The 12,683-nt window shown below is 40.6% G+C and overlaps 1 protein-coding gene across 1 annotated transcript in view; it reads right to left on the bottom strand.

Annotated features, from left to right (window-relative positions):
• Positions 1-9,542, bottom strand: part of pid1 (phosphotyrosine interaction domain containing 1) — a 33,896-nt gene extending 24,354 nt beyond the window's left edge. The window contains exon 1 of the mRNA XM_023283054.3: positions 9,383-9,542. Within this exon, the coding sequence (XP_023138822.1) occupies positions 9,383-9,412 (30 nt within the window). The 5' untranslated portion in view covers positions 9,413-9,542. The remainder of the gene's footprint in view (positions 1-9,382) is intronic.
• Between the last annotated feature and the right edge of the window lie 3,141 nt (positions 9,543-12,683).

The following is a 12,683-nucleotide window of genomic DNA, read 5'->3' as shown; positions in this document are numbered from 1 at the left end:
ATTACTTGGTGGTGACATTAATTTTACAGCTCCTTATTCTGTCATTTCACAAAATAACTCAGTCACAGTGCTAAGATACTGTATTATGAAGAAGCAAGACTACACAGTGCAAACCATGTTAGCAGTGTATCGTCCTAGTAGGCAGATTTTTCTTTCTTAGCAGATTATTCTCAATAACGCAGATTTATGGCATTAATGAGAAAATAGGAGTTAATGTAACTTTTAATAATCAATGATCTATTAGGAAGACTGCTTTAAGAAGTGTCCAAAACACAACAAAATTTACAACCTGTTCTCATTCATAGGGCGTCAAATATTTCTATTTTGTCAAACCCACTGGCGTCTCAGAGATACACACAACGTGGCCTTTGGCAACAGTGCCACCCACATCAACATTTCATGCCGACAAACACAAGGGTTAGTTTGTATGCTTTTTGTTTCATTTTGTGATTTAAGTTTTGTTTTCACTGACTGTCTACTTTCGTTTTCAGTCACTGTTTGGTTCAGTTTAGGTAGAAGTACTGGGCTCAGGGAAAAAAAAAAAACATGGTTTGGGTTCAAATAAACCTTTTACCAACATTAAGCACCAGTTACTAGGCAAATGTCTCGTTACCTAAAAGTAGTGACAGTGGCAGCACCACCAGAGAACATTTGGCTACCTCCTCATTGTGTCTGTTGCTGGGCTAAAGGGTGCCCAAAGCATTCAAATGTGGCTAGAGGGGTTCTAACAAAGCAGCTGTATGAGCTGAGAGTAAGACTGGGCTTAAATTTATTATGCCATTAGGCGACTTCTTCACATAGAAATATTTTCATTCTTTTGTTGGCATTCAAACAAAACAAAATGGCAAGCTGCTGTAAAAGTCATAAAAGTGAAATGTGTTTTTCAGTGCACATGATTTTAAATCTAATCTTAAAGTTTAAAATTAGTTCCTTCTCCTCTTGATATATTTAGACTTACTGTTAATCATATGAAAATGTTTGGCCCTTTGTAAGCCAGTTATGACGTTTACTGTCAAAACACCAAACTTTGACATATTTAGCAGTATGACTGTGATGCTAAAAGCATCAACACTGACTCGTTGCTGCCTGTACTCATGATTAATGCGTATTTATAGAGCAGAGAACTTACAATAAAGAGAAACACAGACTAATACTGCCAGAACTCCTACAGAGTGACTTTAAAGAAATTCAGTTGTTTAGATTTTACGGCTCCTCGGGACTATAGAATATACATTTACCTAAAATAAGTACTTACAATAAACTTTAATCCACAATATTTAATTATATTTCTGAGAGATCTACAAAAAATTATTATGCATAAAATTATGGTGGATGACTAAGCTTAGCCAAATGGACCTACTGCTGCTTGCTAATTTTGAATGACTGCTCTCCAAGTGTCTCTGTGATAAGCGCACATCCAAATATTTCAAAGGCTCTCCATTACCAAAAAATCGGGAATTTGGTATTTAAAAATATGTGTATTCAGGTAAGTCCTTGAACAACCACATTTCTGAGAAATAACACAGGCTTCTGAAGGCGTCCTGTGCAGTTGGCCTCCTGCAGTGATGAGCTTAACAGGTCACAGATGGTAAGTCAAACTTTCGGCCCCCTGAGGGAGCATTCTTACAGGAAAGTGGTTCTCGGGTCAATATCATGTTAAGATACTGCGTAACAGGGTGAAAACAGGCACTCGACCACACCTACTGAGACACACAAAGTTGGGTTTATAAGATGAGATCGTGACAAAAGTGTAGAAAACAGCTGGAAATAACGTTAAGAATCCAGCAGAAGCCGAGTGTGTCGAAAAGCATGATAATCAAAAAAAATACACCACATGATACACAAACGGCTACTGGTTCATACCAAAAACTCAAAGTGTGGTGACTCATAGTAAATATGGTTAGAACCTTAACACCGACCTCAAGACCAAAACAGTTTGTCAACAACATTAGTCTATGTCATCTGCATACACCAACCCAGACACACATGCACAGAGCCTGAAGAGAAGAAAGAATGCAGAAAGCTGTGTACCAGCTGTTGGAACATTTGAGGGGTACTGGCAAAGAACAAGACAGTAGGACAGCACTGTTTGTTGTCAGATCATCTTTTAATTTTAAGAGGAAAATCAACAGCCCCACATTCAGGTGTCAAGTCAGACATGGTCCAGGAGAAGAATTATTTTACTGTCCATGAGCAGGAAAATAATGAGCAGATCCATGAAAGCGTGATGAAACTGTTGGGAATCAATGAGCAACAGTCACTGGGAACTGTTAAGACCTCCAGTAGAAGGAAAGAGAACTTCTTTGGTTCTTGAAGACATTTCATATGTCATCCAAAAGGCCTTCCTCGGTTCTAACTGACTGTTGGGGAGTGCAAGTTATGCATTTTCAGCACGACCTTACAAGACTTTAGACTTTTAGCAATGACCAGAGAGTCACGTGACTTAATTTTGATTGTTGACTTGTATGATGGTGAAACTGCCTGGGGAGGGATCTCAAGACTGCATTATATTTCTGTCCTCTGAAAACCCTAGCTGCCTTTTACTGATGTATTTAGGATTAACATGACCTGGATGATTGAGAATCTACACTGATATGTCACTGCATCACATCCTCAACTGCACATTGCATGTGATAAAATTTGTGCACACGTTGTGCTTGTAATTCTTATTCCTCATGAAAATAACTATGAGCATGCTTGGCACAAAACAAACATGTTAAATGCAATCTTTCCTCAGAAAACATTTGCAAGTCCCCTTTTATGTATATATATTATGGAACCTGTTTACGTCTATGACTGCCTGCTTGGCTTCTTCTACTCTGCTTTTTGATGGTGCATTGCTACATTTTTTGTCATACTACCACCACCTGTTGAATAGCAAGAAACTACTGGCAGGAGTGTGTATTTTGTCATCAATGTGTTTATATCCAAAATCAAAGACACACACACACACACACACATGTAAAAACACTGCCCAATTCTTTCCACTGGTGACCAAAAACTCTACAGCAGGAGAAAAGCATCACACAGACATCAAACCAAAAACACCACATCCGATCCAGAAATATTTCTCAATGAATGAGGATTACAATATTTTTCTTCAGTTGTGCCTCTTCCAAGCAAGTAAACAGGACATGAGCTAAAGTTACACATCAAGTGAATTGTTCATGAATTTCCTCCTCAGAAGGAGGTCAGTTTAACCAACAAACCTCGTCTTTCCAAACAATGACTTTCCTCTTGAGGCTTAAAACCTTGCGTAACTCTTGACTGGCAACCAGCTTTTTCCTGTCCTTGTTGGTGCCTCAGACACCATTTATACACACAAACACATCCGTCCTCCTGTAAACTCACTGAAGGAATTAAACTGTGGTCCTCAGGTAGGGTAGGAGGAAGCATGTGGTGGCAGTTACTTCCTAAAGCCAAAAGTAGGATGCACCCCTCCAGTTCCCTGCATGCTAAAGACTGGGCAGTGTAACTTTCTAAGATGTCTCCTCTGTGTTTACAGCCTCCCCCTCTGATCCTGGGACAGTTTATGAGAGGAAATATGTCTGAACAAGCTCAAACCAGAGTGGACTGTGGGAGGTCCCTACACAGGAGAAAATGTTTTTCTCAATTACGATTGGAGCACCAGGGGCACGTAGGAGGGAGAAGGTGAATGATCGGACGTTGTGATTGGAGGGTTACCTCTGTAGGAGGAAGTGGCTATTAAAGTAGTCTAACCTCAGAGCCTGAGGGTGGCAATCTCTAACTGGCAGTAAAAACATCAACAACTGTTTGACGTAAACAATGAACCCACTGTGGCATCCTAAACAGTCGTTTAGGACCATGAACAGGAGTTGCTAATGACAAAAAAGCAAGGCCTGCTGTCGTATTATCCACCTAGCGTCAGATAGAAAACTGCGTGGAGTGTCCAGTGTCTGCTATCTGTTCAGTAATTAAACAATTAGACACCATGAACTGGCTTTTGATAAGTCGAATAATCATTTCAGAACTTTAAATTACACCTCTGGTACATTCATGCTACAGCTGATCTCAGTTATGTCAATCACTCGGATTGTTTTTAAACTTAAAAAGCAATGTAAAGGTGTGACTAGCAATAATTATCAATCAGTATACTGATTACTTTCTCCATGAATTCTAAACTGTCAAAAAATACTGAAAAATATTCACCCCCAGCAAAGGGCACATTTTACAATGACTTCTTTTATCACACATATGTTGAACTAACTGCAACTGATAAAGATTCTGACATTGTGAAGCAGGACCATCAAATGTTTTGTATATTTGCTTGAAAAGTAATTCAAACAACTGATTGATTATTTAAGCAGTTGCCAAATAATTTTAGTTGATTTTAAAGTTTAACAGAGAAAATTAGGAACTGACACACAACTGCTTCGGTACTCGTTCACAAGTAAAGTTTAAGGGACTGTGGCCAAAAATGGGTTGGTTTGGTAACTAAAATATTGCTTCCCAGCGAGAACCACATGCCACTTGGTGTTGAATGGGAATCATGAAGACATCAGCGCCATGAGTAGGCGTGTATGGAACTTGTGAAAAAGAAAAATGAGAACAATCGTCCTGTCTGGTCATCCAAAGAAACTCAGCTGTCACTTTTAATATCTCTTGAGTTTCAGCAGACGCTTAAATGTTGTACTCAGAAAAGCAAACTGATATTTGCTGGGGAGTTAGCAAAAACTGCTACCATTTGTCCTGAATGTGGAGCAAAAAAATGTATACTGAGACCGAGCCATTTCGACCAATAGGAAGGCTCAAATTCTGTCATTCTCTGTAAAGTCGAGGAAACCATGGGAATTTTGTGCCAGTTTGCTTGCAAATTCCTTTTGCCACGAAGACCATAATCTCAACAACATAGCTGCGGCTACATAGCAACCTCAGACAGACAAAGAGACAGACCGATGTACAAATAAATGAAGACAGACAGAGATGGCCACAGCAACGGGTAAAGATGCACAAACCAACAGAGGCTGGTTCTGACCACGTTTGACCTCAGTCGGTTATTTCTGCACTGTCAGGTCCACATCTTTTTATCTGCTCAGCCCTGTTTGTCAGAGTCACATACATTAAAGTGTCAAAAGTTGAAACCATGGCTAAAGAGAGAAGTGCTGACAAAGGAAAGGCGGATGTCTGGTAGTTCTAGGGATATTCAAAAAGGAAGCATGTTGTTGTGTGTGTATGCATGCTGGAGCTGGACGTCAACTTGCATATAAGGATATGCCTGTGTGTAGCCATTCCCAGACCACTGCAATATTGTGCAATCTGTCGCTGAACTAACGTGGCCTCTGCCTGGGGAGGAAGGGCCCCCGAAACTGACTGAGGGATGCGGTTGTAGGAGGTAGGAGGGATGGGGAAATGAACACAGAGAAGGACAGACTGAAGGAGAGAAAAACTGGGAGACAAAATGCAGACACCAGCACACCCTGTTGCTCCCAAACATAGCAGCTTGTCACTGCGTAACTCTGCCCATGACCTGTATCTCCTCACCCCCCACACCTCCATGTATCTCTCTTTCCCCTCCTCTTCGCGCTTCAGCGCGAGACAAAAATGCAGCAAGACATCAAGTGTTGCTATGGCAACAGAGGACAGCACAAGTGAGAATAATATGGACGGATGTCACAGTGAATTAAAACAATCAAACAAGCTAATGAGAAATGGTAAATTCTATATCAGCTAACTGAAAGATTCAGCTCCATAAACCCCACCATTCCCAACTCAAAAGAGGTGAAGGTTACCAGTCTAAAGGATGGGGTTGCCATGGTTACAAACCAGGCAATGGCCAGGTATTGCAATCGTTCTAGAACCACTTTTCACTGCAAGGATCATTCATTGCTTCTTAAACTGTAACTCTGAACTCTAAAATTCTATGTACGGATCCAAAAGAAGCTGACAGTCCACGTATACAATCCATAGGAACAGAACAGCCTGAGCACACTTTGTCTATCCAAATTCTCCTGCAAAGTCATCCATCAAATTTACCTCTGCCATTGAGTGTTTCATAGTTCTGAAATGGACACGAGAAACATGCCAAACTGTTTATCGGCATTTGGCCACAGATGGTCTCCAGGAGGTAAGCTGGTGTGAGCCAAGCCCCGGTTATAAAAAGTATGATTTCTTTAAACACACAAACCTACATTTTCCCCTCCAGAAATTCAGCACCATACACCATAAACCTGGACAGTGGCTTTCTCACGATGCAAATCGAAAGCATGACATGAGGCACACATATTTGCTCAACTTTCGGGCACTTCCATAATAGGGCACTCCAGGTTGGATATATCTGAGTTTCAGTTTCACAGTCATAATTACAGCTTGGGTGTTGATGTGAACACTATTTGTGTTTCAAAATTACTCCTACGTGACACGATTGCAGCATAAATACCTCCATCCTTCAAATTACACGTCTCCAGTTTGTAAAAGAAGCCTCCTGTTTAAAATGTGTGTGAAGGAACCCTGACAGTATCATCAGGGTTGTTTTTCAGTCTTCTGAGACCTTCACATATGCTAAGAAAGAGTTCGAGATCAACCTTGGTTTCATGATCACTTTTTGAAGAACAGGATCAGGCACATGTTTACTCTGTCACATCTTGTTGTAAAACAGAGAGGACTGGAGATTATATTTCAAGACAAATCGAGACCACCGATGGGAATATTACTTAATTGACCATGCTTTGATTTATTTTTCAACACGACTATTCTGATAGGATGTAAAAAAAATCTCTTCACCGAAAGAGATTCAGTGAATATTAGCAATACATATTAGCTACCTATGTATACACTGCATGTTTTGTATGTTTCAAGGTGCCAGTTTCGGTTACCCAGTGCAATGGTTTGCATGTTCCACATTTTATCAACAGCATGTCATGCATTGTGAGTCTCGTTTTAAGTGGTACTGACTACAACACTTGTCTGAGAACTGGACTTTATGTGTACTATCAGTGGAGTTCTCCTTTAAAGAATACCTTTGCTTATACATTATGAGCAGAGCTTCCATATGGTAAATCCAAAAGTCAAAGGCTAAAAATGACTTTGACTAAGACATGTCAAGCCAGTGGTGAGAAGTTATAGAGAATTTGTAAGCCTGGTTACAAGGGGCTACACAATAAATGACAATGGCATTAACCCTCTGAATCCAAAAATCTGCCAGCTTCAACTTTGCACTGGTTCTTGAATGTGTCATTTGTGACCTAAGGTTCCATCAGAACCAAAATCTGAACTTCAAATTGTGATACTTCATGGAAAACACTTCATTTGACATGCCTCCATTCAATTTTGCCAAAAATAAAGCGTTTGCACCAGATCCTGGAAAATACTAAATTTCTACACTCATCAGCACAACTGAGAAGCCATGACTGGCTGACTCAGCTCCGACCAACAATCACGTGACAAACATTCAGAAAGCTTGCAGGTGACGTGCAAACTGTGTTTACGCAAAGAAGAGAGGAGCAACGAGAGAGGCAGAGAGCAAAATAACACATACTTGATCAAGAAAATAAATGCAGCACAACTCAAAAACAGAATACGGCGGAGCAAGATGTTAGCAAGTTGTTGAAAGATAAATTCAGCACAGTGAAATACATGTTACTACAATTTATGTGCAGAGTCGTCAGAAAAATGCTGGTTTGTAGAGGTTGTAAAAATGTAAACAGTTAAATATATATAGCATGTGGTGTCCCATTTTTTTCCAGTATGGGTAACACGAGGCCACTTGGAAAAAAAGTTATATACATGCCGATTCCAGTTTGTTGCTATTTCTGTAAAACAAATAAAGAAATCCAACTTTTTGTTTTTGTCTTTCATGTGTGATTCTAACTGTGTCATACAGCACAGAAGACATTTTTGAGTTCTCTCTGCTTTTAGCCATACTTGTGCTGTTTCATTACAGTTATAGGCCTTTATATTGCAGTGAAAAATGAACCCACAGTGAGTAAAAATGTGACAGGAGCAAATAAAACAACAACAACAATCTGGTGTTCAGAGGATAAAGATCACCACACTTTATGTTTGCTTGGAGCTCCACAGGTGGGAGTGGATAGTTGCAGATGTGGAGCTTCAACTTAAAAACATACAAGGGAATTTATAAGACTCTGACATTCAATTTTAAAGTGATTATTATGAGAATTGCTCCTCAGCACATGGTTATAAAAGCAGAGAGCGGTAGACTAAAACTAAACATGAACATAAAAGTATAAATATATCAACTGCTGTGACATAAAACAACATAATAAGTTGACCTCATATAATTTCTGTCTATGTAAAAGCTGTTCTCTTTTAGTGCAGCTGGCAAAGCGAGGAATGATTCACTTGCTCACATGAAAATTTTACTGGAGCAACGAGCCACGGAAAATATGAGATTGAATTTACAACACTTGTTGAGCATGTCACTGTGATTTTATCCCCAAAACCACGCAGGGCAGCGTTCAATAACCCGAACCAACAACTAGTTCATCACTGACAGAAAATTATTATTATCAGCTCCGTTATGGAGGGCGGTTGCTAGGCAACACATTACAGTTATCATGGTGGCTGTGAGCGGTCACTCAGCGTGGATGTTCACGTTGTGTGCGTTCAAAAGGGGGATGATTTAACTCCAACATCTGACTGGAGGACAAACAGCGGAACTCTCGGTTTTTAATAATTCGTGATTCCATTTTCTTGACGTCCGGGCAGAAGAGGGTCGATTGTGCAAGTTCACTTGGCAGCCAGTCAGGCAGGCAGGCCGACATCTGGAGAGCATTACGTCTTCAGGACACGTGAAGCCAGGGTCGGTGCACGGCTTACCCCTGGATATCACACTACGTGTCATTAACGGGGGTTTTATGTGTGTGTTTTAACAGGTCGCGGGATGCTTTTTAGCCGTTTGACACATAAACAAAGAGGTTTAAGCATCCAGCACGAAGCAAAAACCAGCCGGGAGGAGAAGGCCTGCCCTCACTGGCTGCACGAAACAGGCCTGAGCTCATAAGTAGACATTTTAAAATATATGCAAGTGTGCAAGAGGAAAGAAAAAAATTTCCAGCGGTGGATTAGCAGCGGAATGCAGCGGAGGCACAAATTGTTGCACCGTGGTGGCTCCGGCTTGCGTAACGTGGAAAGGTGCGTTTGAACACAGCACCGGAACAGAAGCATAGAGATACCAGCAGAAAATTAAATGCGATTTTCTGTCATTTACAAGCGGACTAGCCGAACTGCTGCCCACACACAACAACTGCAGCCGCTCGTAAAACGCGTAGCAAGTCGGTCCAGGCTGGAGCCACGAGCAGCACGGCGGCTTTCAGACGCTGGTACCTCGGCTCGACCGTTTATTTACCGCCGGTGCCCCGTCGACGGTAACCGGCACACACACACACACAGCACCGAGTCCTACCTGCAGTCGCTCCGACGCGGGTTGCCACATATTAGCAGAGTGAGAGGGTCTCCGTCTTTACCACAGCAGCTTCTTCTCTTTCCGTAGTCCGGTTCACATCTGTTCGCCTTCACAGCTCGCCTCCCTGTCCTCCTTCACTCCGGACGGCTCCGTAATGAAGGATGTGTTGCTCCGCCTGGCTGCAGATCACTCCGCCGCCAGCAGGTGGAGCTGCCCGCTTTCTCTGCTCAGTCTGCTGCCGCGTCCACGCGCTGTGGGAAACCCTGCTTTCAATAGTGCTGCTATGATGGAAAACATTTATTTCCCTTTTATTGTGTTTTGTGGCTGATTTAAACTTAAATGAAAGTTCTTGAAATATGAAGACTTTCACTTCTGCAAGGCCCACCACAAGTTGATGTCCCACCAGCTGTACGATCCAGTCAGAATTTAACTAAAGCTAAGCACCATACCTGCCTATGAGCCAGACAAGCAGCTGCCTCACAGTCCACCAGGTTTAGTTATTTTCTGAAACTACCTCTGCTGACTATAAAATATCTCAGCCACAAACAAAAGCAGCCCAATGTTCTGCTGTTGGTTGCAAGAGTGAACGTACAAGTCTTCATGCACTCCCAGCATCTGAGGAACTGAAGATCAAGTTTACTGCATTTATTTTTGAAAAAAATCCTCAGTGTTTGCACATTACACAGCTAATGTGGCTAATGTTACTATTAGATTTGATTGTACCCCCATAGGTTAGAGCTTTGTGAAGGTTGTAAACATGAAAGACATTCAGAGATGAAATTTTGAGAACAATTCGAAACCAATAAAGACGCGTGTTTTGTGCTTCAATAAAACTTAACCTCTATCACTTTTTGCATCTGTTTGTGTCTCTCTCTTGGTGTATGTGCTCACACACACTGTATTTTTATACAGCCGATTCCTAACAAAGCATTTATATGTTTTTCTGTTACTGTTGTCAGACAGTGGAATGAAATAGCAACTGAAACGTGCTAATTAAGACTAGATGTTAACCAGTAATCACTTCAGAGTAATTTTTGAAGCACCTACTCTTCACCACTAAAATACTGATTTTGTAACCAAAACCTTGTTTCAAAAACTTATGAGGTAAAACCACGACTGTGCTGTGATTTGGCATTATTTCTATGTCAAATTATCACTCAGAAAGAAAGTTAGACATGATAAGGAGCCCTGTCATAGATATGCTAAAAAGTGATACTTTATTTCAATTTATTTAACTTTCAGAGGGTTAACAATGAGCATAGTTTAAGGTTGACCAGACTGAGCCAGTTCTTTAATCTCTCAGACTTTACATTTTGGTAGTTTGCAGGAGCAATGGAACACAATCGAACTGTTGAATTTTAAAGATTGATCGCAGGACTTCTACATATAAATAAATTCCCACATTATATGAAGGAATCATCTGTGAACCCACAGAAAATTGCCTAAAAACTCTGCAGCTCCCTTAACTGTGCAGTAATATAGTATCTTTCGCCTACTTATTTTGCCTTTAGCCTGCAAGTGTACAACATCAATATCGAGATACTTGGCAGCATCGTGGAGAACTTGTCATGGTTTCTATATGGGTTTAGGCTGTCTCATTTGCTAATATAAATGGATGGTATGTATGGATAAAGAAGTATCTAAAAAACATATGGAAACAAACTAGAAGTGCATTTATAAAATTATCAAATAAAGCACATTTTAAAAAATCTAAGTGAAGCGTTGATGAAAGTGCTTTAAAAAAAAAGTCCACCTTGACGTAGTTTACTAGAAGTAGTAAATCAACATGAACAATGAATGATTTTTCATCTGAACATCAAAAAGACGCTCCTAATGATATTTAGCACCATTAAAAAGACGACTTCAAGGCCTCAGCAGATTAGTCATCCAGACCAGTGTAACCAGTCTGTGCAGGAATGCAGTTTAAAGGAAATGATTATAACATAAATGGCATGGCATTATTTCAGTGGCTAGTGGCAATAAAACCCGTGGTTAGTTTAAAGCTTTCGTTCTCATAATTCCCAAGTTTCGCAAAGGCAGCTAAGGACAAAGAATGTCATGCCCACACATTTTGATCAGCTTAAGCTCCTACAAAACAAGCTGTACCAAAAACAGTGCGTGTGACTATGAACTGAGATCCGCTTGGTGTTTACTTTGTTATTCTGAAAGTGAGGTTCTGGGAATCCACTAAAGCACCATCAATTATTTGGTAGAAAATGCTGAATGCCTCATTTGTAGTGCTGCCAAAATTTTCTATAATGCAGGGCAATAATTTTGCATTGTTTTCTAAAAGGGATACAACTTACTTATAATTAAACCACGCTCCAGCTGAGTAGTCAGTTCATTAAGGTGGTGGCCTTAAAATCAGCAGAATCTCTGTAACAGACGTCTTGTGGGAACTGACTCGAGCCTAACAGCGAACAGTCCGACCCTCCAGAGAATTCAGAGGGCAAAAGTCAAGCACAAGGTCTCCAAAACAGACCATAAGCAAAGGTGAGAGGCAGAAGTAACATCTGGTGCTCCTGCAATGTGTGTGTGCGTCTTGGTTGAGTACACACACGTAATATATGTAGGTGTGTTGAGCGACAAGACTCCACAGTCGCAGTCTGTATTTAGACATGTTTACATGGGGGGACATCTGGATAAAGCCTGAGGTCACCGAGGGTGTTCACGTTACCAACACTCCATAAAAGGGCTTTCCCACGCCTGATGCTTCAGTGTGGTGGGTATGACCTTGGGACAGAAAAACAGACGTTGTAAATAATCAGGATCCACCTTTTAAAAAAACTATTTAATCCTTGCAGGCTGGCATTTACTGCTGCATGTTGCTTGTCATCTAATCACTGCTGACTTAAGGTGGCTACTCATTTAGTGAGATTTATGCAACTGTTGCACATCCTTTACCATTGTATTGAAATTTAAGAAATTGTCATGAAATAGAGACTTTAAAATTCTGATGTTGCATTCTCATTTGTGTTTGAACTCATGGTATTGGTTATTTTGACTTCTTGTTAATTGGATATGTAATGAAATTTAGGTAATTTTAGACGATTTGATGCAGCAAATCAAACAACACTCTGTCCCAAATATGCTGCATGCAGTACAACAACTTGTTGCAGAAAACAAATGTCTCTGGAGGATAAGATAGGTCGCTTACCCTGACACAGGTCAAGGTCAAAAATGTCTTGTTTGCAGCTGTGATTTATGGATTGGTGATAAACAAGGCTGGAGAAAAACAGAGTTTCAAGGTGATTCGTAAAAAGCACTTGCTGTTGTCACTACAGGGAACAAGGACATATAC

Source organism: Amphiprion ocellaris, chromosome 7 (genome assembly GCF_022539595.1).
Source record: "Amphiprion ocellaris isolate individual 3 ecotype Okinawa chromosome 7, ASM2253959v1, whole genome shotgun sequence".
Lineage (NCBI taxonomy): Eukaryota > Metazoa > Chordata > Actinopteri > Pomacentridae > Amphiprion > Amphiprion ocellaris.
Note: the sequence above shows the minus strand (reverse complement) of the source record. Positions and strands in the feature narration are given on the sequence as shown.